We start from the raw sequence: 21,704 nt of genomic DNA on the forward strand, positions 1-21,704 counted from the left end.
GTATTTGTACCATGTGTAGACTTTGTTAATGTGGGACAGAACCTGTGAACGTAGACTTTGAATCCATATCACAGACCAATTCAAGCAGGCAATGTAAGCCTCAAGTGTGAAAATGCCCACAATATTTTCATCCAGAGTTCCTAATCTGAAAGCCCAAGAGATGACTCCATTAATTGGGTTTGTAACCAGGCTATACATTTATTATTGTGAATTTTTCACAGGCTGGTAAGGTATCCCTAAACCACTCAGCTGCGAGTAGTTACAAGCAGTGTTCCCTCTAAGCTGAGTTAGTGTGGGACAGCTCACAGTTTTTTAGCCTCCGGCTCACACGTTTCTGTCTTCACTCAGGAAGGATGGCTCCAGAGCAAACTAATTTTTGCAGGAGCCAGATCACTTGCTTACAACTTTAATGCCAGTCGCTCACAAAGTAGAATTTTTGCTCACAAGATTCCACAGCTTAGAGGGAACATTGGTTACAAGGACTTTAAAATGGCTACTTCTTGGGGAAGGTTGTGAGATGGAATCTACAGAATCAGCAGGAGTTAGGATTTCTGGATCCACTTTTAAATTTGCTTCAGATTTCTGGGAACAGTAACATCAACAATACAACAACACTGAAAAGCTCAACTGGGTAAACCTTCTACCCAATGTCCTGTTTTGTGCCAGTCTGACATCTAGATTGTATTACTAATGGAAAAGAAGTTATTCAAAGTAACAGAGTACTATTCACAATATTAAAATAGCAATGGATTTAAACGAAACAAAACAAAAAAACAAATCCCAGAACTTGCTTCTGTGGCAAAATGTCTCTTATGGAAAACTCAGTGAATCTGAAAAGAAATTCTCAGAATCTGTCCTGGTTCAGGGTGACAGATACAGTAGAAAGAAAATTTTAAAAAAGATTGAAAGGAAACCTAACCCTATCAAAACGGCCTAGAGTTCAGGCAGGGCTAGTTAAGTAATTGCTACATTTGTTTAAGCTTTTTTTTTTTCAGTCCCCTTCCCTTCCCCAAAAATTATTAGGTAAAAACTGCAGGAATACCACACAAATGATAAACTCAAGATGTGCAAATTGCAAGGTTCTTTAAAGTCCGTCTTTTTCAAAAACCACTGGACAATAATGATTTTTTTCTTCTCTTTTCCTTTATCCTCTCTCTTATTCTTTTTATTAATCTGTCAGCTCGCATATGCCTTTAACTCTTTCTCAAGCATTAAAGTTTAAAAAGTGCCTCCTATTAAGTAGTCCTTGTGGACAATGACTGTCACATACCAGTTCATAATTCACATTCATCCCTTTGAAACCACATGAAAAACTTTCAACATCTTGCTTGTGAAAAAACTCTAGTTTGCATGTATTTAACAGTGTTGAAGAGATCGATTTTCTTTTTTTTCTTTTTCCTCTCTCTCTCATCAAAGAGATTTAAAAGTGAGATACAGGACTTGCTGAGAGTGCTGGGCCAGGATGCTCCGCAACAAAAGTGTGAACAGCATTTTAAGTGCTTAAAGACATTCTATGTTCATCTTCAACATCCACTTCTTTTGTGTCACACTGAAATTTGGAGAAGGAGGAAAAAAAGGAAAGTGGCACTAACTGTCCATGATGAGGAACTAAAAACAGTACTAGAGTTAAAGACAAAGATTTGCAACCTAAGTGCAGACAACTTTGCTTGCTCTCCCCAAAGGGGCAGCGTGTTTCTACCTTGTGGAAGCAAGTGTCAGTGGCAAAACTCAAGTGAATCTCTCTTAATGTCGAATGCAAGTGACAGTGAGGGCCGGCGAGGACAGGAAAGGTCCCCACCATCTGATGTCCCCCTGTAGGCCTACACCAACCATCTCCTACTTTATTGAAATTCCCAGTGTCAGCAAAGCAAGAAATCTGATGCTACACCTTTGCTACATCACTACACTAACAAGCTGAAAGGAATCTCTGTGTGGCAGTCTGAGTAATAACAAAAATAATTTAAAAAATAGTGCAGTCGAGACCCCGTTTCGAGGAAGGGGGTGGGAAAGTGGAACAAAACGTGGTGAACTTTTCGAAAATAACACGGTGGTTTCATTGTGCAAAGCCTCGGAGTCTCCTCGATCCTCCGTTACTGTCTCTGGGTTGGACTCCCAGCAGCGGCTTGTTGAGAGAACCACCGAACTACACAGCTATGGAGCTATCAGTGCCCCCCCCCCCCAGGTCACTGCATCCACACAAGTCTCTGTTACAGTTCACTCCCCCTCGATTTGCCAGGGAAAGCCCAAGCGTGTCCTGCTTGAAGTGTGGGAACACAGGAGCCCTGTCAACAACATTTGCTTCCACAAAGGGTGGGGATTAAGCAGATACTGCCCCTTTCTATAGCTCTCGATAGAAACGATCACCAACAAACGGGTTTTTTTTTTTTGAGGGGGGGGGAGTATGCACCAATCTCCTGCATAATATTAAGCTGCAACTATAACAATAAGGTTATTAATATAAACCTAAAATAACATGTAAATACTGGGTTATTTTTTTTTTTTAGCCTACAGTACAGTAATCTGGATAAGAATGACAAAGGGATAGCCTAAATTTCCATTCCCTAAACAGACTTCACTTGCCTACATTAGATCTCCCTTCAATGCAAATCTTAACCTCCTGAGGAATAAAAGAAGGTTTGGGAAGAGTCAACGGTGGCTCCTCTTCGGACTTCTCTAGTTTCCGTGTTTCGGGGGCGGACCACCTCCTCTTCCTAGTTGTCGTGGGCTTGCCGGGTTCTGCTTTGGTGACCAGAGATGCTGCAGGCAATCCTATTTTGTCTGGAAACTTCAGTTCGCCATTCTCCGACGACATCTTTGCGCTTCCCTGATCAATCCCGTTTTCCTGTTCTCCATACCTATGTCTACCGCCAGTTAGACTGTCATTCTTAGAGTGCTTCAGCAAGATGCTAGCTGAATCCATGGGCTGGCCCTTTTTAACTGAGCCGTTCTTCAGGTTCTTGAGCGTCAGTGATACGCAGACGTCCCCAACTGAGAGTTTGGAACACGACAAATCAAAGAGCTGGCTTGTTCTCTCTGGGCAGCAGGACGACCAACCTTGTCCAAATACAAAAAAGGGATATTCTACCAAGACTTCAACACTGACCTGCAAGAGAGAGGAAAATGAGAAAAAGGAGAGAGGGAAGACATGAGAGTTGAAAATGTGCATTTGCTTGCCTGTAAAAGCTTGTTCTCTCTGGGCAGCAACCTAGGAGTTCGAAAGCAAGACATTGCAAGTAGATAAGTAGGTACCACCTTGATGGGAAGGTAACAGCGTTCCGTGCGCCTTGGTGTTTAGTCATGCCGGCCACATGACCACGGAAACATCTTCGGACAGTGCTGGCTCTTCGGCTTTGAAACGGATTTGACTGGCTTTCGAGCAAGGGAACCTTTACCTTTAAAAGCTGAATGTCTGTAAAAGCTGAATGTCTTCAGCCAAACCTTACGCCCACCCCTCTCAAGAGCAGTTGTTACAAGAGGCGTGAGCTTGTACCTGCCCTCTACTCTTGTGTTTCTCTGAGACCTGAACTGGCTTTGGACATTATAAGAAAGCAGAAAAGTCAGCAAAAGCAAATCTCTTTCCATACACTTCTGATTTAACAAGCTAAAGTAACTTGCATGGGGAGAGGTTTATGGAAACTCCAGATGTGCATGCACACCATGCAAGTTCCATCTTTCCCGTTGCTGCTTTTATACCCCTAGAGTCACTCTCAGCTAGGTGAAAGGACAAGTTTCTCTTAATCGATGGGAAGACGTGTGCACATAAAAGCTGGCAATGGAGTTGCCTCCTTGTTCTCATGATTCCATGGGGGGGGCCCTTCATGGGGGCTCTTAAAGCACTTACATTTCTCTCTTCCTTTTTTTTTCCTGTATAGTATTACGTCTAAGGTGACATAAGGCCAAAGTGTCCCACACACTACACCCACTGGGCCAGAAAATACTCTATCCTTTGGCAAGTCAATTACTGACTCCTCCATAGGATACATTTACAGAAGTTACTGTACATGTTAGCATTTCTTAAGAACTAGGTGGGAGCAATTTCTTAAGCCTCTTCAGCTTCATGGTGATTAGTTCCAAGGGAACTTTCCTGCAGTTTAGCTAATAAATGTTAGAGGCAGAGAGTATTGGAAAGGAAACCCAAAGTCCTTGTGTTCTTATAGAATCTTACCTTAAAGATAGTTTCAGAGGGGTAGCCATGATCGTCTATTGGTCTTTAAGGTGCTACTGGACTCTAATTTTGTTCTTTTACCTTAACTTAACTACATAGCAAATGAAAAGACTGGCTTGGTTCAGATGTAATGTAAAACAATGTCTTAATTAAACTAATCGAAGTTAACTGTAGAAACCTGTATAAGGGCCAAGAAGCGACAGTTAGAACCGGATATGGAACAAGGAAAAGGAGTACGACAAGGATGTATATTGTCGCCTTGCTTATTTAATATATATGCAGAGTACATCATGCGAAATGCTGGCCTGGATGAATCACAAGCGGGAATCAAGATTGCTGGGGAAAAGATCAACAAGCTCAGATATGCAGACGATACCACTCTAACGGCAGAAAGTGAAGAGGACCTAAAGAGACTCTTGCTCAGAGTAAAAGAGGAGAGTGCAAAAGTGGGCTTGAAGCTCAACATCAAAAAAACTAAGATCATGGCATCAGGCCCCATTACTCCTTGGCAAATAGAAGGGGAAGTCGTGGAAGTAGTGACAGACTTCACGTTCCTGGGATCCCAGATCACCACAGACTGTGACAGCAGCCATGAAATTAAAAAACGACTGCTCCTTGGGAGGAAAGCGATGGCGAACCTAAACAGCATGATAAGAAGTAGAGACATCACCCTGCCAACAAAAGTCCGCATGGTCAAAGCAATGGTATTCCCAGTAGTCATGTATGGCTGCGAGAGTTGGACCATAAGGAAGGCCGAGCGCCGAAGAATAGATTCTTTTGAACTATGGTGCTGGAGAAGACTCTTGAGAGTCCCTTGGACTGCAAGGAGATCAAATCATTCAATCCTAAAAGAAATCAACAGGATGAGATGGTTAGACAGTGTCATCGATGCAACGAACATGAAATTGAGCCAACTTCAGAGGACGGCAGAAGACAGGAGGGCCTGGCGGGAGATGATCCATGGGGTTGCGAAGAGTCGGACTCGACTGTGCGACTGAACAGCAAAAGTTAACTGATGGTGCAAAACCCATGGAACCACACTAACTATGGTTAAAACCAGGCTCTGAAACTGGTTGATTAGCCACTTAAGTCTTAATTAGGGCATTGTGTTATGTGTGTAATCAATATGCTGGGTAAATCCTGATTGGGTTCCTGCTGTGTGGTCCACAGTCGCTCTGTCCTACAGATTCACCTGGCAAGAGCAAGGCCCAAATGACACTTGCTAGTGTTGAGCCATTTTCCTAGGGTTGCCAGGTCCCCTCATCGCTGTGGCGGGGGGACTTGGGGGACGTCCTGGGGGTGGGCTGGGATGCCCCCAAACCCCACCCCCAAGCCCCACCCCCAAGAGCAACCTCCCGCCCAGCCATCCCTCTCCCCCCCTCCTGCTAGATTTAAAGGGCCCTCCAGTTGATCAGCGGGCCACATGGTCCCCGCCAATCAGCTGAAGCCTTTTAAATCAGGCAGGAGGGGAGGTAGAGGGGTGGGTCGGTGGTTGCTCTTGGGGGTGGGGCTTCCCCCGCTGGCCAGCTGTGGATTGAAGCCCCCAGAAGTGAGGGAACCCCCCCCACAGACCCGGGGGCTGGCAGCCCTACCTTTCCCTCCAGTTCAGATTCTGCCTTGCAAGAGACTTCTCTCTCTGCCCTTGCCTCCACTGTCCTAGCAAGCTCCTTTCCTAAAGAGAAAAGGCAACAGAAATGGAACTCTAGGGGTGCGTTCAGACGGGGGATTTACAACGGTTAGAGTGCCGATTCCAACCGGTGTACTTACGGGCGTTCTCACGGCGAACATCTGCCTCCCATCCCTAACCGTTGTAAATCCCTTTAAACCGCTGCACTCTGCCACTAGGTCCCTAGTGGTGGTAAACTGAGTGCAACGGTTGAAAACGGTGCACCCCAGCGTCTGATCGCTCTCCAAACGTTGTACAGCCACTTCCGTCGGAAGCCTGAGGCTTCTGGCTTTCCCCCGCCATTTTTTAAAAAAATAAGTGATATGCGCGCGGGCGAAGCTTCGCCCCGAGCGTTTGTTAAGAAAAAAAAACCCCTTACTTTAACTTCCCGGAGCAGTCCGGGACCACAGGGAGGCCAGGTTGGGCTTTAAACTTTAAAGGTAAGTCCTTACCTTTAAAGTTTAAATGTAATGGGGGGGGGGGAGTTTGAGCATGCGCAAAAATCTCCATTCTCTGAATGGCTGCCTATGCGCATGCCCAAACTGTCCTTTTTTAAAAAAAAAAGCCGCTGCGGGCGTCCACCGGAGGGATCCGCAAAATGGAGGGTTAGTGTGATCACGTTTATGCCGGCAGAAACGCCCCGTCTGAACGCACCCTAGCTGTCTTAGAATGCCTGAGCTCCCTACACTGACTCACATATATTACACTGAGAAAACTGCCTTTTTGCACTGAGATGGAGGTGGGGGGCTAGACAGAAGGAAATCAAACTCCTTACCCTCTTTCCCCTCCTTTAAAGCCCCCACCCCCCCCCAGCCTTTCATGCCAAACCAAAGTTAGCATTCATAGATTTTATAGCTTGGCACTTGTTTTCTCTGTTCGGTAAAGTGCATTTACAAAAATTCACCTGTGTTCTGCAATACTGAGGAAGAAGCGTCCCTATGGAACAGCTGTTTGAAGGGAAGTGAATCTGTATACAAAACCCCTCTGGACTATTTCAGAACTGGAGCAGAAGCAACAGTGTTTTGGAGCTCCTGTAGCCTAGCCTGACAAACACCCTGTCAGATTGTTGGCCCTTCACCTTCTTTCAGCCCACGCATTCACTTGTCTAAACTGTTACTTCTTACTCATAATGGTATTCACCCAGGTACAAGCCAGGGACAGGATTTCACTTGTAAAAAGTATCAACGATGACTCAAACACACTACAGTCACACTGGATATAAAAAGAATATGCAGAATATAGCACAAGAAGGGCAGATAACTCTCAAAGGCAAAATATCAAAGATGCAAGTTGCTGGGGAAATCATCATCAGTGAATGTGAAATGAAATGGTTCCATCACAGACGTGTTGAGCGACAACATGTTCTAACCATGGAGTTTCTAAATGAAGTGGCAAAAAAGTGAGTATATATATATATATATTTTAAAAAGCATGAAATGTTCCTTAATGGAATATTAAAATAGTGGGAATATATTAATGGCATACTAATGTAAGATTTGCTTCTATTCATGGTTTGTTTTTATCTTTAGCACTTTGGAGCGCAACACTACCCGGATGGCTCCTGCTTGTTAATTCATTAGCAATTAGTCCCAGATAGTAAAGTAAGGACTACAGCAGTGCAGCCTCCAGTCATCTCAATGGAGCATCCATAAAAATAAAATGGAAATGAACCGAGGTCATATAGCAGCATAATTTCTGAAACGGTGAGTCAGGAATTTCGGGATTATAATTTGTCCTGTCATCCAGCAAGAGGTCCATGATCTGACTTGAAACAAAATTGAGGCACGGCCAGTGGGCTGGATGCCACCAATCATTTCTGCCCACACATGGGGGGGGATCACCCAACATTTGGGGGACATTGGGGGACTGCAGCAAGAGAGAGAGGAAGCAGAGAAGGCACACTCTGTGGACCACCTCTTCCGACGTGTCGTCCCCCCTGAAATTTGCATTCTTCAACCTGCAACCTGCTTGTGGTACCTGGCCCCTGGGATGTTCGCCTGGCATCTACCAGGATGAAGGCCTTCTTTGTGGTGATCCCGTTCTGGTGGAACCAACTGTCAGATGGTAAGCGGGCCCTGCAAGACCTATCTAACTTCCGCAGAGCCTGTTTTCATTAGTCAGGTCTGTTTATGTGGGCTGTCTTTTAGTTTTATTTGTATTACGTTTTTAATTGAGGTCTGTTAATATTTTAGCTGTTGTTAGCTGCCTCGAGACCACTCGCTGGTGAGAGGGAGAATATAAATTTCATCATCATCATCATCATCATCATCATCATCATCATCATCATCATCATCATCATCACAATGTAAATTGCTCGATCAGTGGAAATGTTCAGCAAGATCCAAACCATTATTCATGATCTGAATACCTGTAACACAGAATTCGCTCAATAACTTTAAAATTAGTTAAGTTTATGGTATCATCCACTTGGTGGGTTGCGATGGCTCAGAGGTTAAGACGCTGAGCTGCAGACTGGAAGGTCTGTAGTATGGCAGTTCGCGACCCGAGTGCCGTGTGATGGAGAGAACGCCTGTCTCTGGCCCCAGCTCCTGCAAACCTAGCAGTACGAAAGCAAGAAACTGCAAGTAGATAAACAGATACCACTTTGGTGGGAAGGTAACAGTGTTCCGTGTGCCTCAGTGTTTAGTCATGCTGGCCACATGACCAAGGAAACATCTTCAGGCAGCGCTGGCTCTCCGGCTTGGAAATGGGAGATGAGCACCACCACCTAGAGTTGGATTCAACCAGCTTTCAAATAAGGGAAACCTTTATCTTTTCTATCATCCACTTGAGAAGACAATCCAGATTCAATGTTATTCTTTGGCGATGTGTGCAGCTCCTAAATAGACAGCAGGGAGAGCTCTCTCCGCATCTGCGGCAAGTGATTTTTGTCTGCTTTCTGACTGCAGAACCAAGTTACAAGAATGAAAAGCTAAGCCAGGGAAGAGGGCAAGACACTGGTATGCTGAGAAAAAGACTGAAAACCGGATCAGATAAAATGCTGCTAGGAACAATGCTGAACAGATATGGGGCAGGTGGATAACCTGAAAGTGCTTTTCCATCACAGTCTCCTTGTACTTGGTTGAAATCCATGGAGACTAAACCTTGATTTTTCCTTTTACTTTATAAATAGGGCATTCACTGCAATATTTACAAGAAAGTCACTTAAAATCTCAAACGCAGACCCTGCTCCCTTACAGCTTTAGATTCCCTATGTACAATTCAAATATTCTTGTACTGCCACTGTCTCATGCTGCTTTATACTGACTCGTACATCCAACCGTTTGCTTGAAGAACCAATATGCTTCAGCAATATGCAATTTTGTAAGTTTAAATTTTCTCACTGCATTTTGTATTAAAACTAGTTTAGATATTTCATTATTTAAGTATATAGAGGGATAGGTTCTTGGGGTGTTTTTTTTTTTTTTAAATGGTCTGATCTCAGACCTCTTGGATGCAATTTCTGTATTTGGCTCCCAGGATAGACATACACACAGATAAAGCTTCAGGGAACTGCCGTGCTATTTGACTGTGATTTGCCTGGCACATCCAAGGAAGATAAATATTTTCTATATATATAGAGAGAAAGGTTTTATTGTATTTAGCCATAGGCCATTACAAACCACGAGCAGAGAAGCACACAATAAAACATAAAAAATTATAAATATAAAATACAGTTAAAATATTATAAATCCATAAAACCAAGATTATGAACAATTAACTAAATCACAGCATACCCACTGATCCATATTAGCTAGTTCCCCTAAGAACAGCATTGGCCCGTATTTTCCTTGCAGCCAAAGCAAATAGAGCCATTCTATAGGATACATTGACATTGGCATGATATTTTCTATATAGAAACCCTAACTTCTCTAGCTTGGCAAACTGAAGGTCAAAGTTCTTTTTTGCCGTTGTTCTTCTGACATCCCCTGTTCTTAGACCGAGGTCTTGAACAGTAAAACCGAAAAACATCAAAAAAACACAAACCCTGTATCTAAAAATGCCTCCCTTTTGATACATCTCTGAAGCCTCTACAAATCGAGCAACAAATTAAGTGCATTGGGAATCAGAAACCTCTAAGAGGAATTGGACCTTTTGCTCTTAGGTTGCTAAGGGAAGCAACGTCCATTTACCGAGGTCATTCATCATAATCCATTTTAGCCTATACTGGAGCACACAAGGACACTGCAGGAGAACATATACAAGAGAGTCCACTGACTGGAGGGGGAAGAGACACAACTGATCTTTAAAAAAAAGGATCCTTAGCAGATAACCCAGCGTCATGACTATTGAAAAGGGGCTGCTGAATTGTGAATGCATAAAGGTCCTACGTAACTCCTTCTTTGGTGGTGGGCTCTCTCCTTCTTTGGAGGTTTTCAAAGAGAGGCTAGATGGCCATCTGACAGCAATGAGGATTCTGTGAACTTAGGCAGAACATGAGAGGGAGGGCAGGAAGGGTTGCCTCAGTGCTTAGTTCTTGTGGCCCTTTCTGCATGACTTATGATCGCCACTTTGGGATCAGGAAGTGATTTTTCTCCAGGCTGGTTTGGCCAGGGATCCTGTAGGTGTTTTGTCATCTTCTGGATGTGGAACAGGGGTCACTGAGGGAGGGGAGGTATTGGTGAATTTCCTGCCTTGTACAGGGGGTTGGACTAGATGACCCTGGAGGTACCTTCCAACTCTATGATTTGAACTTTGGGGCTAACCAAGGAATCTAAATAAGAAGAAGAAGAAGAAGAGAAGAAGAGATTGGATTTATACCCCGCCCTTCACTACCCAAGGGAGTCTCAGAGTGGCTTACAAACTCCTTTCCCTTCCCCCACCCCCAACAGACACCCTGTGAGGTAGGTGGGGCTGAGAGAGCACTGACAAAAACTGCCCTTTCAAGAACAGCTCTTATCAGAACTACGGCTTGCCCAAGGTCATCCAGCCAGGTGCAAGTGGAGGAGTGGGGAATCAATCCCAGTTCTCCCAGATTAGAGTCCGCATACTTAAACACTACACCAAACAGGGAGTATACCTGTAGACAGAAGGCCCAAGGCAAGTGGAGAATATGCTCAAAGTGCCCTAGTCCAAGGTCCCAGTCAGAAGAGTTGCTGGGAGTTCCACGGGGGGAAGGCTAAACCCTTCCCCTTTTGATGCAGTCTCAACTCAAATTGAGCTCTCCACCTATCTGATAACTAAACAACAGCAGCAACAACAACAACACTAGGAGCTCCAGAGATAGAACTCCTTATGGCTTGTCTGGTTCAACCTGTGATTTATCACATTTCCCATATTTTTAGTCCATATTTATAATCATCTATATATCTAATAGCGACATGTGGCTTCCATCAGGGCCACAGTGACACTAAACGGATTTCCCTGCAAACTTGGGGAAACCCCCCCCCCCCAAGTTAGCAGAAACATCTGAAATCACAAATAAAATTCTCCACCCCAAATAAAGCAGCATTGTCTGCGCATGAGCAGACAACACAGTTACCTGTAGAGCTGGCGGTGGATACAGGATGAAGGGAGCAGCACCAGGCCTGGCAGTGGGGGATGCCGGGAGCTGCTCCGGGCCCGGCCGTGGTGGCAGAGGTCACTGGGAGTGGCTCCAGGCCCAGCTGTGGTGGTGGAGAATGCTGGAAGCTGCTCTGGCCTCAGAGCAGTTCCCGGGCACCACCACTGCCACAGTTGGGCCCGAAGGTGGGTGGTGGAACTACCCAGGCTCGGTGACGGGGGGACTGGGATTTCACTCCCCCATAAGTCATGCAGACCCCCCCCCCTCCTGAAGGAAAGAAATACAAAGTATTGGGTTGGGGAGGCAGAAAGAGAAAGAAAGTGACGGAGTAGTGAGGCAGCCATGAAATTAAAAGACGCAGCCATGAAATTAAAAGTGATGGCGAACCTAAACAGCATGATAAAAAGTAGAGACATCACCCTGCCAACAAAAGTCCACATGGTCAAAGCAATGGTATTCCCAGTAGTCACGTATGGCTGCGAGAGTTGGACTATAAGGAAGGCCGAGCGCCGAAGAATAGATTCTTTTGAACTATGGTGCTGGAGAAGACTCTTGAGAGTCCCTTGGACTGCAAGAAGATCGAATCAGTCAATCCTAAAAGAAATCAACCCTGACTGTTCCCTGGAAGGCCAGATAATGAAACTGAAGCTCAAATACTTTGGCCACCCAATGAAAAGGGAGCACTCCCTGGAGAAGACCCTGATGCTGGGGAAGATTGAAGGTCAAAGAAGACGGGGACGGCAAAGGATGAGATGGTTAGACAGTGTCATCGATGCAACGAACAGATTTCGGGGGCTCCTTCCTGCTGCCGGCCAGCTGGATGGGGAAGCCCCACCTCCAGCGACCAACCAGCCTCCCCTACGGCAAGATTCAAAGGGCCCTCCAGCTGACCAGCAGGAGCAGGTGGCCCACCAATCAGCTGGAGGGCCTTTTAAATCTTGCAGGAGTGAGTGAGGAAGAGGGGTTTTCTGGAAACAAGTGTTACCTAATTTAGCATGCATACAGCACTCATGACTTGATCAAAGCAACTGTGATAAATTACATTGTAATAGATTACAACAGCCCAACAAGGGTCCCGGTCACACGGGCAGGAAAATGTGGGGGGGAAACGTGGCTGTTAGCCCCAGGGCTAAAAACCGTGCGGTTGCTTGATCAGACCTACCGATCGAGGTCCCGGGGAGGTCCTGTGGTAGGGGGGAGGTGCTGATCACTCCACTGTCCTGCGGCGCGGCAAAGAAGCGGGGTGCGGGGCAAACGGGTTGGTTGTTTTTTTATTTAAACTCAAATGTGCGCATGCTCCCTTGGGTGCGTGTGCGCATCCGTGGAGACTTTGAAAAAAATTTTTCCCGAGGGGATATGGGCGGGCACCGGAACTACCTCCGGAAACGCGATCAGACGCCCGCCCTTGCCCCACGGTTTCAGGAAACTAGTACCTCCGAGGTACTAGTTTTTTACTGCGCGTCTTCGGCGGGAAGCCTCGGTTGCGCCACAGGAGCCCAACGCTTCCCAGATGTGCCGGTGAGATCACGCCCGGAAACTCCGCCTATCTTCCGTCCCTCTAGCGTGCCTAATGCTCCGTGTGACCGCAGCCAAGGTTGGTCAGTGTTGTTATTATCTCCACACTGCAGAAGGCAGGGAGGAGGTTAAGACAGTAAGTGACTTGCCTAAGAACACCTAAGTTGGTATTTGAACCAAGGACTTCCTGGCTTACTGTACCCATTCTTAGCATAATGCTAAATAGAGCAGTCTATGGCCAACATACATGGTTGCTTGTGGTCTACGCAGATGACAGATACAGCCAGGGCTTTTTATTTTTGAAAAAAGGTGCCGGAACTTTTCACAAACTTTTAAACATTTAAAAAATAATTTTGTTGAAGAGGTTCTGGAACTCCGTTCCGGCGCATTCCGCCAGGGGAAAAAAATGCCCTGGAAACAGCAAACACAAAACACATCTGGACAAATAAAAACAGAAGAATCCTCATCAGCAAAACAGTTGCTACTGGAGAGGGGCCCTGGTAGATTTGGGAAAGAACCCAAGACCTGGAATATACAGAAAACCTAAATTAAACCCATATCTCTGCAAGACTTTCTCTGAATTCTGGAAATGTCCCTTGTGAGAAATGTAGCTGGTGAAGTATTTTAAGCACGATGATGTCAGCTAGATTTTGATAGGCTTCCACAGTTCTCATGGAGGGCGCCGCAATGCCTTTCTACCAGAAGATGGCACTCGCCGCCTCTTCAAGGGAAGCTTTCCCACTCTGCCGGTTTTTTTAATCTGCACTGGGCAGCTGTGAAGCAAGAGAAAACACCACAGGCAGCTGCTTCCATACCTGGATGCTGGGGCAGAGAGGGCAACGTGACGATGGTAGAGCCCTAGGAGGACCTCCAAAAGGAACCATATTGTGAAGCCAGATCAAATAGGATTTTTAAAAGATTTCTGCAGCTAAGAACATACTTTTTATCAAATGCCCTGAATCAGGAGAAACAGCAAGCAAATCCCATCTGCTTTTTGTGCGGAGAGTTTTCTTCTGGTAGGTGGAATCATGAAGGAATGCATCTTTCCTTGTCCTCCTCGTAACTTCTGGGTGGGTAACGAGCCACACTCTGCTTGAGGGGGTTCCAGATCTTACTTCGCCTTGCATCCATTTGTATTTTCTCCCTGCCAGTCCTTCTACTTCGGCTTGTAAGCATTTAAATTTCATTGCCCACTCTGCTTTTCAGATATGCACTGGGAGTTCCATGTTCAGACTCCACCCCCCCCCCAGTGGGTTTTTAAAAATAAACTTAATTAGTAGCTGGGGGGGGGGCTGTTTGGATAGGTACTGATGCATGGAATGAGGGAGGGGTTAATATTTCCCTCCTTCACCATTTTCCCAGCCTGAAATGGGGTGGGGATTGTGTGAGCAGTGGGTTGAAAGGCCCTGAAGACTTTGTGACGCATCAGTATACGAGATAACACTGACCATTCAAAATAACACAGGTGAGCTAAGTCATTCATCGCCTGTAGAGGCTGCCAGATGTGTAAAGCCCCCAATCAATACAATTAAATGTAGTGATTTTTTTTAATGTACCATTTCTTCCTTAAATCTCCCTCTGAGATGTCATTGTGTAAGAACGGTAACTTCTAGGTCAGCTGAAAAATGCCTACTTAAACTGAAATATGCTGCCACAAGGTTCTGAATATTGACATTTTTATGTTTAATTGGGGTCCATTTATTTATTTGCACAGTTGAACACATGACTCTGCCTTAGAGTGAACATACCATTGGTCCACTGAGGTCAGTACTGTCTAGTCAGGTTGGCAGCGGCTGTCCAGGGTCTCAAGTGGAGATCTTTCACTTACTGCCTGGTCCTTTCAGCTGGAGATGCCCGGGACTGAACCTGGGACCTTCTGCATGCCAAGCAGATGCTCTACTACTAAGCAGCGCCCCCTCCCCAATGGCTGTACTGTCTGTGCTATGTATCTGTGGGTTCTCCTCCTCCTCCTCCTCTTCTTCTTCCCTGCTCTGATAGTTTAGGACAACCAGAACGCAGGGGCTGGGGGTAGGTGGGAAGGAAGCAGGGCCAAACCCAGCCTGTATAAAGCAGATCTTGCAAGAGGCCAGGGAAGAAAAAAACAGATCCTGTTCCAGGCTTGTGAGAACAGAGATCCAGGGGAGAGAGAGAGGGGAACCAAGTGAGCCAACCCCTCCTCTCCCAGTTCTGGGGCCTGGGGAAGCTTGGAGACAGATGTCCACATTGCGGCAAAAGGAGGGGCTTCAGGCCTGGCCAGGGGGCAGCATCACACACATTGACAGAGCGATTTGGGCCTTAGAGACAGGAGGAGGAGGAGGAGGAGGAGATTGGATTTATGCCCCGCCTTTCACTCAGAGTCTCAGAGCGGCTTACAAACTCCTTTCCCTTCCCCTCCCCACAACAGACACCCTGTGGGGCAGGTGGGGCTGAGAGAGCTACCCTTTCAAGGACAGCTCTGACAGAACTATGGCTTGCCCAAGGTCATCCAGCAGCTGCAAGTGGCGGAGTGGGGAATCAGGCTCGGTTTCCCCAGATTAGAGTCCGCGCACTTAACCACTACACGAAACTGGCACCAAAAGAGGCACAAGCAGCCTATCCATCTGATTATATGAAATCTGCTGGAAGATCTCCTTCTATGCCCTTCCCAGCCAGTCTCCCGGATGTTCACTATACGAGTACACGTGCTGATTAGCCTATAAACGAGATTAACATGCAAAGGGTTCTGTCTATTAAGAATGGGAGGGGGGGGAGAGAAATGCTCTGGCCACAACAGGATAAAAAGATACCGCACAGTAACTGCAGCGAACATCAGCAACACACATAGCTGCTCCATCTCCCATAATTCCATGCATAACTAATGCAAGTATTTGAAAAGCAAGGATGACACAGGCATCTGCTGTGTTTCAGGGGTGTTTACAATGTGTGTATTTGACATGCCAGTCATGAAAAAGATCATCAGAAATAGGACCCTGTCATCGTCTATAACAGAAACCACTATAAGATTAAAAACAGGGGTGTGGGTTAGTTCAAACACAGGGCTGACTCTCCCTAACATTCTTTGGAACGCACGTGTCAGCAATGCGGTCCTTTTTTGAAACTTGAAACGAGCAAGATGTAGTGCACACGAGCAGAAACATTTCTGAGTACATTTGGGCCAGCATTTCATGTCACACTTTTATTTCCTATCAGCTTTGTTCCGCGCTGCTTCAGGATTTGGTCCCTCCGTGTGCTTTTACATATATATAGGCTTCAGAACTGCGCGACGGAGATTTTAAATTAGTACTGTTAAATTGAACTGATATAGACAGTTTGATTCAATGTCCTGGCTTGAAGAGTGGAGATGGCTTTGAGAAAAGATCACAGGGTATCCAGGAGACAAGATCATAAAGCAGATATGTTTTACCTTCTGCTGAAAGAAACCTGCAGGACAAATTAGCACCAGGGCTATAATGAATGGGAGCAAAATGGTACACACTCGGAAATTCAAAAGGGAGAAAGGCTCCATATAATGGAGGAGGAAAAGGAAGAACGATTGAAAGGAGGAACCGTGGGACTGTGGGGACTATGGGAAGGTTAGAACCTCTTTACTGAGATCAGGGATTTCAGGAGTGACAGACCACAGGACGCCGTGTGGACTGGGCCACCTGCTGACAACACCACAGCCATCGGCAGACTGGGTGATTCTGCACTGGCTTTTCCCTCCGTTGTTTTACCAAACCTGCGTTGGAACAGAAAAGGTGCAGCTCAAAACCACATTCAAGTACCCCGGGGGGCAATGCCCATACTGAGTGCAAAGTTGACTCTGAACGGCCGTAAATCTATGCAGGAGGTACCATAAAACGCGATGATCAAAGAAACTGAAAGCGGCATGCAGTGTAGAGGGTACCGTAAAATCCGATGATCAAAAAAAGTGACAGCGGCATGCAATGCAGAGGGGAATTTCTATTCCAACGTGGGTTTGGTATAACAATGGAGGGAAAAGCCAGTGCAGAACAAGCCACTGTGTGACTATGTCCATCCTATGGGCTTGGCATGAAGTGGCAAGCTGGGGCGGGGAAGCAGGTGGGGAATGGTACTTCCTTCTGCCCGGGGGTGCTGTCTATGTCCATCAAGGACTGAGAGACCGTCCACTCAGGGCCTGCCTCCTCTCCGCCTCCAGCTGCTGAAGGCCCCCAGAGGAGCTGCAGTCTCATAGACAATCTGAAAATTGTATTATTTTATTGTGATGTTTTCTTTTTGTTAGGTGTCCTTTTGGAACACAAAAGGCGGGGTACAAATAACTAACTAAATAATATAGTAGAACGAAGTCTTGAGTCCAGTGGAACCTTTAAGACCAACAAAGTTTTATTCAAGGTGTGAGCTTTCGTGAAAGCTCACACCTTCCTTTCAGAGCGACAGGCTGTTCACCTGAATCTAAATAATGTAGTGTTTCCTAATGATTGTATTTTCTTTTATCGTATGCTGTGCACAAACTCTCTGAGAGTGTTTGATATTGTGAAGGCCTATGGTCACATACAAGAAAGTGATTCTGATTCTAATGATTGTAGATAAGAAGATAGATCTTCAATGGTCCTCACTTGGCAGAAAATGGCTCTGCCCAAACACACATCAGGGCTTTCAGGAAATGAACATTCCCCACACGGGAGGGGAGGGGGGAAATGTGTGCTTGTGTGTAAGGGAACAGCAGTTTAGAGTCTGGAAGTAGGGCGGCCAGATCGCTTACCTGGTGTGACCCGGGGGGGGGGTCTGCGCACACACGTCGCCAGTGGACGCTCTAGCATTCAGCTTGAAAACTCTATGATACCACAGGCCGAATACTAGAGCGTCCCTCCAGCAACCTCAGGGTGACATCATCGTGCCGGGCACGTTGGCCAGATCCAGGCACTTTGGGGGTGGCTGGATCCGGGCCAGCAGGCTGGGGGCCCTTTGAGTAGGCAGCCCTATCTGGAAGAGACTGTGGGCTCTTCCATATTCTCATTTTTTCCCCTTGTAAATTTCTGTTTCTTGGGGGGAGGGGTGTCTGTTCCACGCGTGTTTTGCTCCTTCTAGTGGTCAATTTGATATTGCACCAGTTTTTGCCCAGGATTATCTCCCTGCAGATTTAAACTGTAGGTTTTCAAGTGGGACATAAACCAGTGCAATATCAAATCAACCACTAGGGGGAGCGAAATACATGCAGAATGGAAAACCCCCGAAGCAACAGGAATATACAAGTAGGAAATGAGAATATGGAAACGCCCGGAGAGAGAAAGACACAGAGAGAGTGCTGAGCTGGGGCAGCTTGCGGTACAGGATCTCTCTCTTTCTCTCAAAGTCTGATGTGTGGCAGCAGATCTGCTGCCCCACGGGAGTGCTTCTTGGCCCCCCAATGTGCTCTGTTAAGAGTATTTGTAAACAAACTAACCAACAGCACAAGTCTCCTGTGCTCTGTCCTCCAACGGGAACCAACCCAGGTAAGTGCTGCCTTGCGAATATCTCGTCATCACTAACGGAAGGGGGAAAGCACATACCACAAGAGGGAAATGGAGGGGGGGGGCATGCAAATCTGCACTGCTTTATCCAGCTTCCTTTGGTGCTTCACTCAAGGCAGATTTTCACTGAAATATACTGCATTAAGAAATGGTCCTCTCGCAGCTATCATATGTTCAATAGCAAATTTTAGTCAGAGAAATTTCTAAACCACTGTGAATATTAGCCCTTTTCAGACTCGTAACATGGAGTGGGAGGTTTGTGGCAGAGAAATGGTTTCACCAAAACCTTGTGTTGCTATTGGTGCAACTGTGGCCAAGCCCTTTCAGCCCCCTCTCCCCGCCTGTTAGTCCCCCTCTGTTCCCTGAAAGCTAAAAAACGGCAAGCACCGTTCCCCCTTTCCCCCTCCCCTCCCCAGCCTCCCCATTTATTTACCTGTGCTCGGTGCTCTCCAACTGCAAACTGTATCATGGCAATGCCTGGATTATGGCTGTCATCAATCCTTTCCACGGTGCTGGAGTCTATTTTCAGATCCCCGCTAATCTCCGCACTTTGTATAAAGTCTTCGGTTTTTAAATCTTCTACCTTCTTCAGCTCTCCGTTGGCCAACTGGATGATCGACCCTTTCATGAAGTAAGGAGGCAGTGTAGGAGGAGCGGCGGCGGATGAAGGTAAGGACTGGACCAGCGGGAGGTGGATCTGAGCCTGCACAACGGCCGCCTGGTACGCCGGCTGGCTGGCTAGCGACTCGGCACTGAAATTCTCGTTTTTCGGAATGGCGGTCGTGACAAACGTGTGAGGCACGGCTGCCAGCTGGGGAGATGAAGTGGCTATAGCAGGCGGTACCCCCGAAGAGTCGATGTCTGCACTGCCAACTGGTATTAACAGGGGCTGGGTACCAGGGATGACCAGGTGCTGCGGCAGGTTTCCAGGGTAGCCAAACGCTTGCTGTTGACTGCTCAGATAGCCAATGACCGGTGGCTGAGTCCCAGTGTAGAACGCCGCAGCAGGCAGTCCGACCGGGAGGTGCTCTGAGGCGCTGTGGGTGGTCTGGATGACGGTGTGAGGGGACAGAGTGGCAACTGCTTTCACCCCTTCCTGGCCCATAGTCTGCTGCGGAGATAAAGCGTAGGATCGGTGGACTGTTTTTCCTAAATGCAAACTTCCCTTTTCGTTGAGAGCCGAAGGAGGTGTTTCTCTGTTGGTAGCCTGCTGGACCTCCATATCTGCAGTAGGTGTGCTGCTGTTGGGGATGACCATAACAGAGGACCGGACACTGGAGGAGTCCCGTGAGACGTAATCAGTGGGACCCGAGTGGACCACCACATGTCTGGCCTCGTAATGATGAGATGGTTTATTGCCTGATTTGACAAGAGTCACGTCTGAGGACGGTGAGATGCCGTACCGCCTGCTCTTCTCCATTTCCCCATTGAGTATTTCTTTCACTTGCATAGCCTGCAGCCTGCTGCTCTCAGACTTCTTGGTGGACTCCCTGGTGACAAAATGGCCTCCGGAGTCTGCATATTGCACCACCACCTGGGAGGAGGGGCCGAGGGTGAACGTGTGAGGGATCACGGTCTGGTGGGGATGCAGGTGGACCGGGATGGCTGGAGGAGAAACATTTCTGACGGCACTCTGGGGAGAGCTGGAAATGTGGACGTACTGGTTCTGCTGGGTCGGTGGCGGAGACCCTGCCGTGATCAATCCAGGGGTCCTTACTAGGTGCTGCTCAACTTTGTGCCCTTGTTGGCTCATGCTGGCCAGCAGAGTGGAATAAGCCTCCAGCTGGGAACGCTGGGACGGAGTGGTCGCAAGAGCAGTGGCGGAGGCTGCCGTGCCAGTCGCAGAATTGGCCGTTGGGGAAATCAACGGGGACGGGATGAATCCGGCATATGGTCCGCTGTATGGGGGCCCAACAAACTGGAAAGTGTGTTGCAAGTGAGTGTACTGCACCGGGGATACAGGTGTCCCTGCCTGCGTGAGCGCAGGCGGATACACGGTGGGAAGTGTTGTGGTGGCCGGAACAGACCGAGGAGCATTAGGTGGGGAATAATCTATTCCCATAGACGGTGACTTGTGTAAACCTATTCCCTGCTGTGAACCAACCTCCACCGAAATCCCTCCAGGCCTGTTCCGTCCACTCGTGCTGCTCTGGCTGCTGGTTGTGCTCGAGAGCCATGTTAAATTATCCACACGGTGGTTTTCAGTGGCCAGGACTAATGGCTTCACCTCTGAAGGCAGGCTAGTGGAGGGGATTTCTCGCTTCTTGGGCGGCAGGCATTCATTGCTTCTCTCCTGGTTGGATTTCATTTTTCACTGTCCCTTGCCCTCCACTTCCGTGGCTTCACTGCCTGGCTGGTTCTGATTTCAGTCTGCTAAGCAGAAAGTCACATTTGATTTCTGAAGGGGATCCAGAAACTTCATGAGGAATCATCTCCCTGTGAACACAATACTCCGCAAGTTGCTCTGGAATGAGAGGGGAAAGGAGGTGGGGAGGGGGAGAAAGAAAGCAATTAAAATCAAAAGAAAAAGTTAAGCACTGGAACAATGACGTTTGTTTTGTTCAGAGCTCCCAACTATTAGATCCATAGGTAGTGTGTGAAACCAACATCTACCATTTTAAATAAAATTACTTTAGCCTCAATAAATTGTCGGAGGAAGTATTTATTCTTGAAATTCCAGAAAGATATCTCTGTGGCTGCAACACTATGCATTTACTTGAGAAGAAACCCATTGTATCACAGTATGATTCACATACTATATCAGGTACTCCTAGGGAACACACAAAGCCCATTACCTACCACACATTTTAGTGGTATAATATGTATACGTAGATGGGTTCCCAAATTACTGTAACTTCACATTAAGCCAAACATTATGGTAAAAACCAGTAAATAAAACAAACACTCCTCAAATTATAAAAAGGGTTTGCAATTTTTGAAAGACTAGTTTGGAACACCTGGACCTGGGCCTGCAACACAATCATTCCGTTTTGCTTGAGTCAACACCACAAGTATCTTCTAGTTGCCAGCCAGGGATGCTTACCAAATTCTCCACATCTCAGATTTCTTTATAGAGTTTGGGGCTGTGGTGGACTGCACTTTTAAAATCTTAGAAGTGCTGTACAAACAGGTAAAGGACTGTGAAGGGTTAATTCTTCACACAACCAGAGAGCCTTGAGTGACAGGCTGCTCCAAGCAATCTGATTGGTTAGCATCAGCTGAGTAGAGAAAGACTTCTGAACTGAATGCTGAGGCGTCTTCAGTCTGAATTCAGCCCTGACACAGACAGGACAACTGGGGAAAGTTGGCAAGGACAAGTGGATAGTTAGATGGAGACTCCCATTTGGGCCAAAGAAAGGGGACAGATGTGAGAGGAGAATTTCC

The 21,704-nt window shown here is 46.8% G+C and overlaps 1 protein-coding gene across 1 annotated transcript; it reads right to left on the bottom strand.

The window, feature by feature from the left end:
- Positions 1–1,937: 1,937 nt before the first annotated feature.
- On the bottom strand, positions 1,938–20,778 carry ATXN1 (ataxin 1). The gene is made up of 2 exons (XM_015416362.1): positions 18,754–20,778; positions 1,938–3,103 (listed from the first exon to the last, which is right to left on the bottom strand). The coding sequence occupies exons 1-2, from the start codon at positions 20,626–20,628 to the stop codon at positions 2,573–2,575; spliced, it is 2,406 nt and encodes an 801-aa protein (XP_015271848.1). The 5' UTR covers positions 20,629–20,778; the 3' UTR covers positions 1,938–2,572.
- Between the last annotated feature and the right edge of the window lie 926 nt (positions 20,779–21,704).

Source organism: Gekko japonicus, unplaced genomic scaffold (assembly GCF_001447785.1).
Source record: "Gekko japonicus isolate JY-2015 unplaced genomic scaffold, Gekko_japonicus_V1.1 scaffold1235, whole genome shotgun sequence".
Lineage (NCBI taxonomy): Eukaryota > Metazoa > Chordata > Lepidosauria > Squamata > Gekkonidae > Gekko > Gekko japonicus.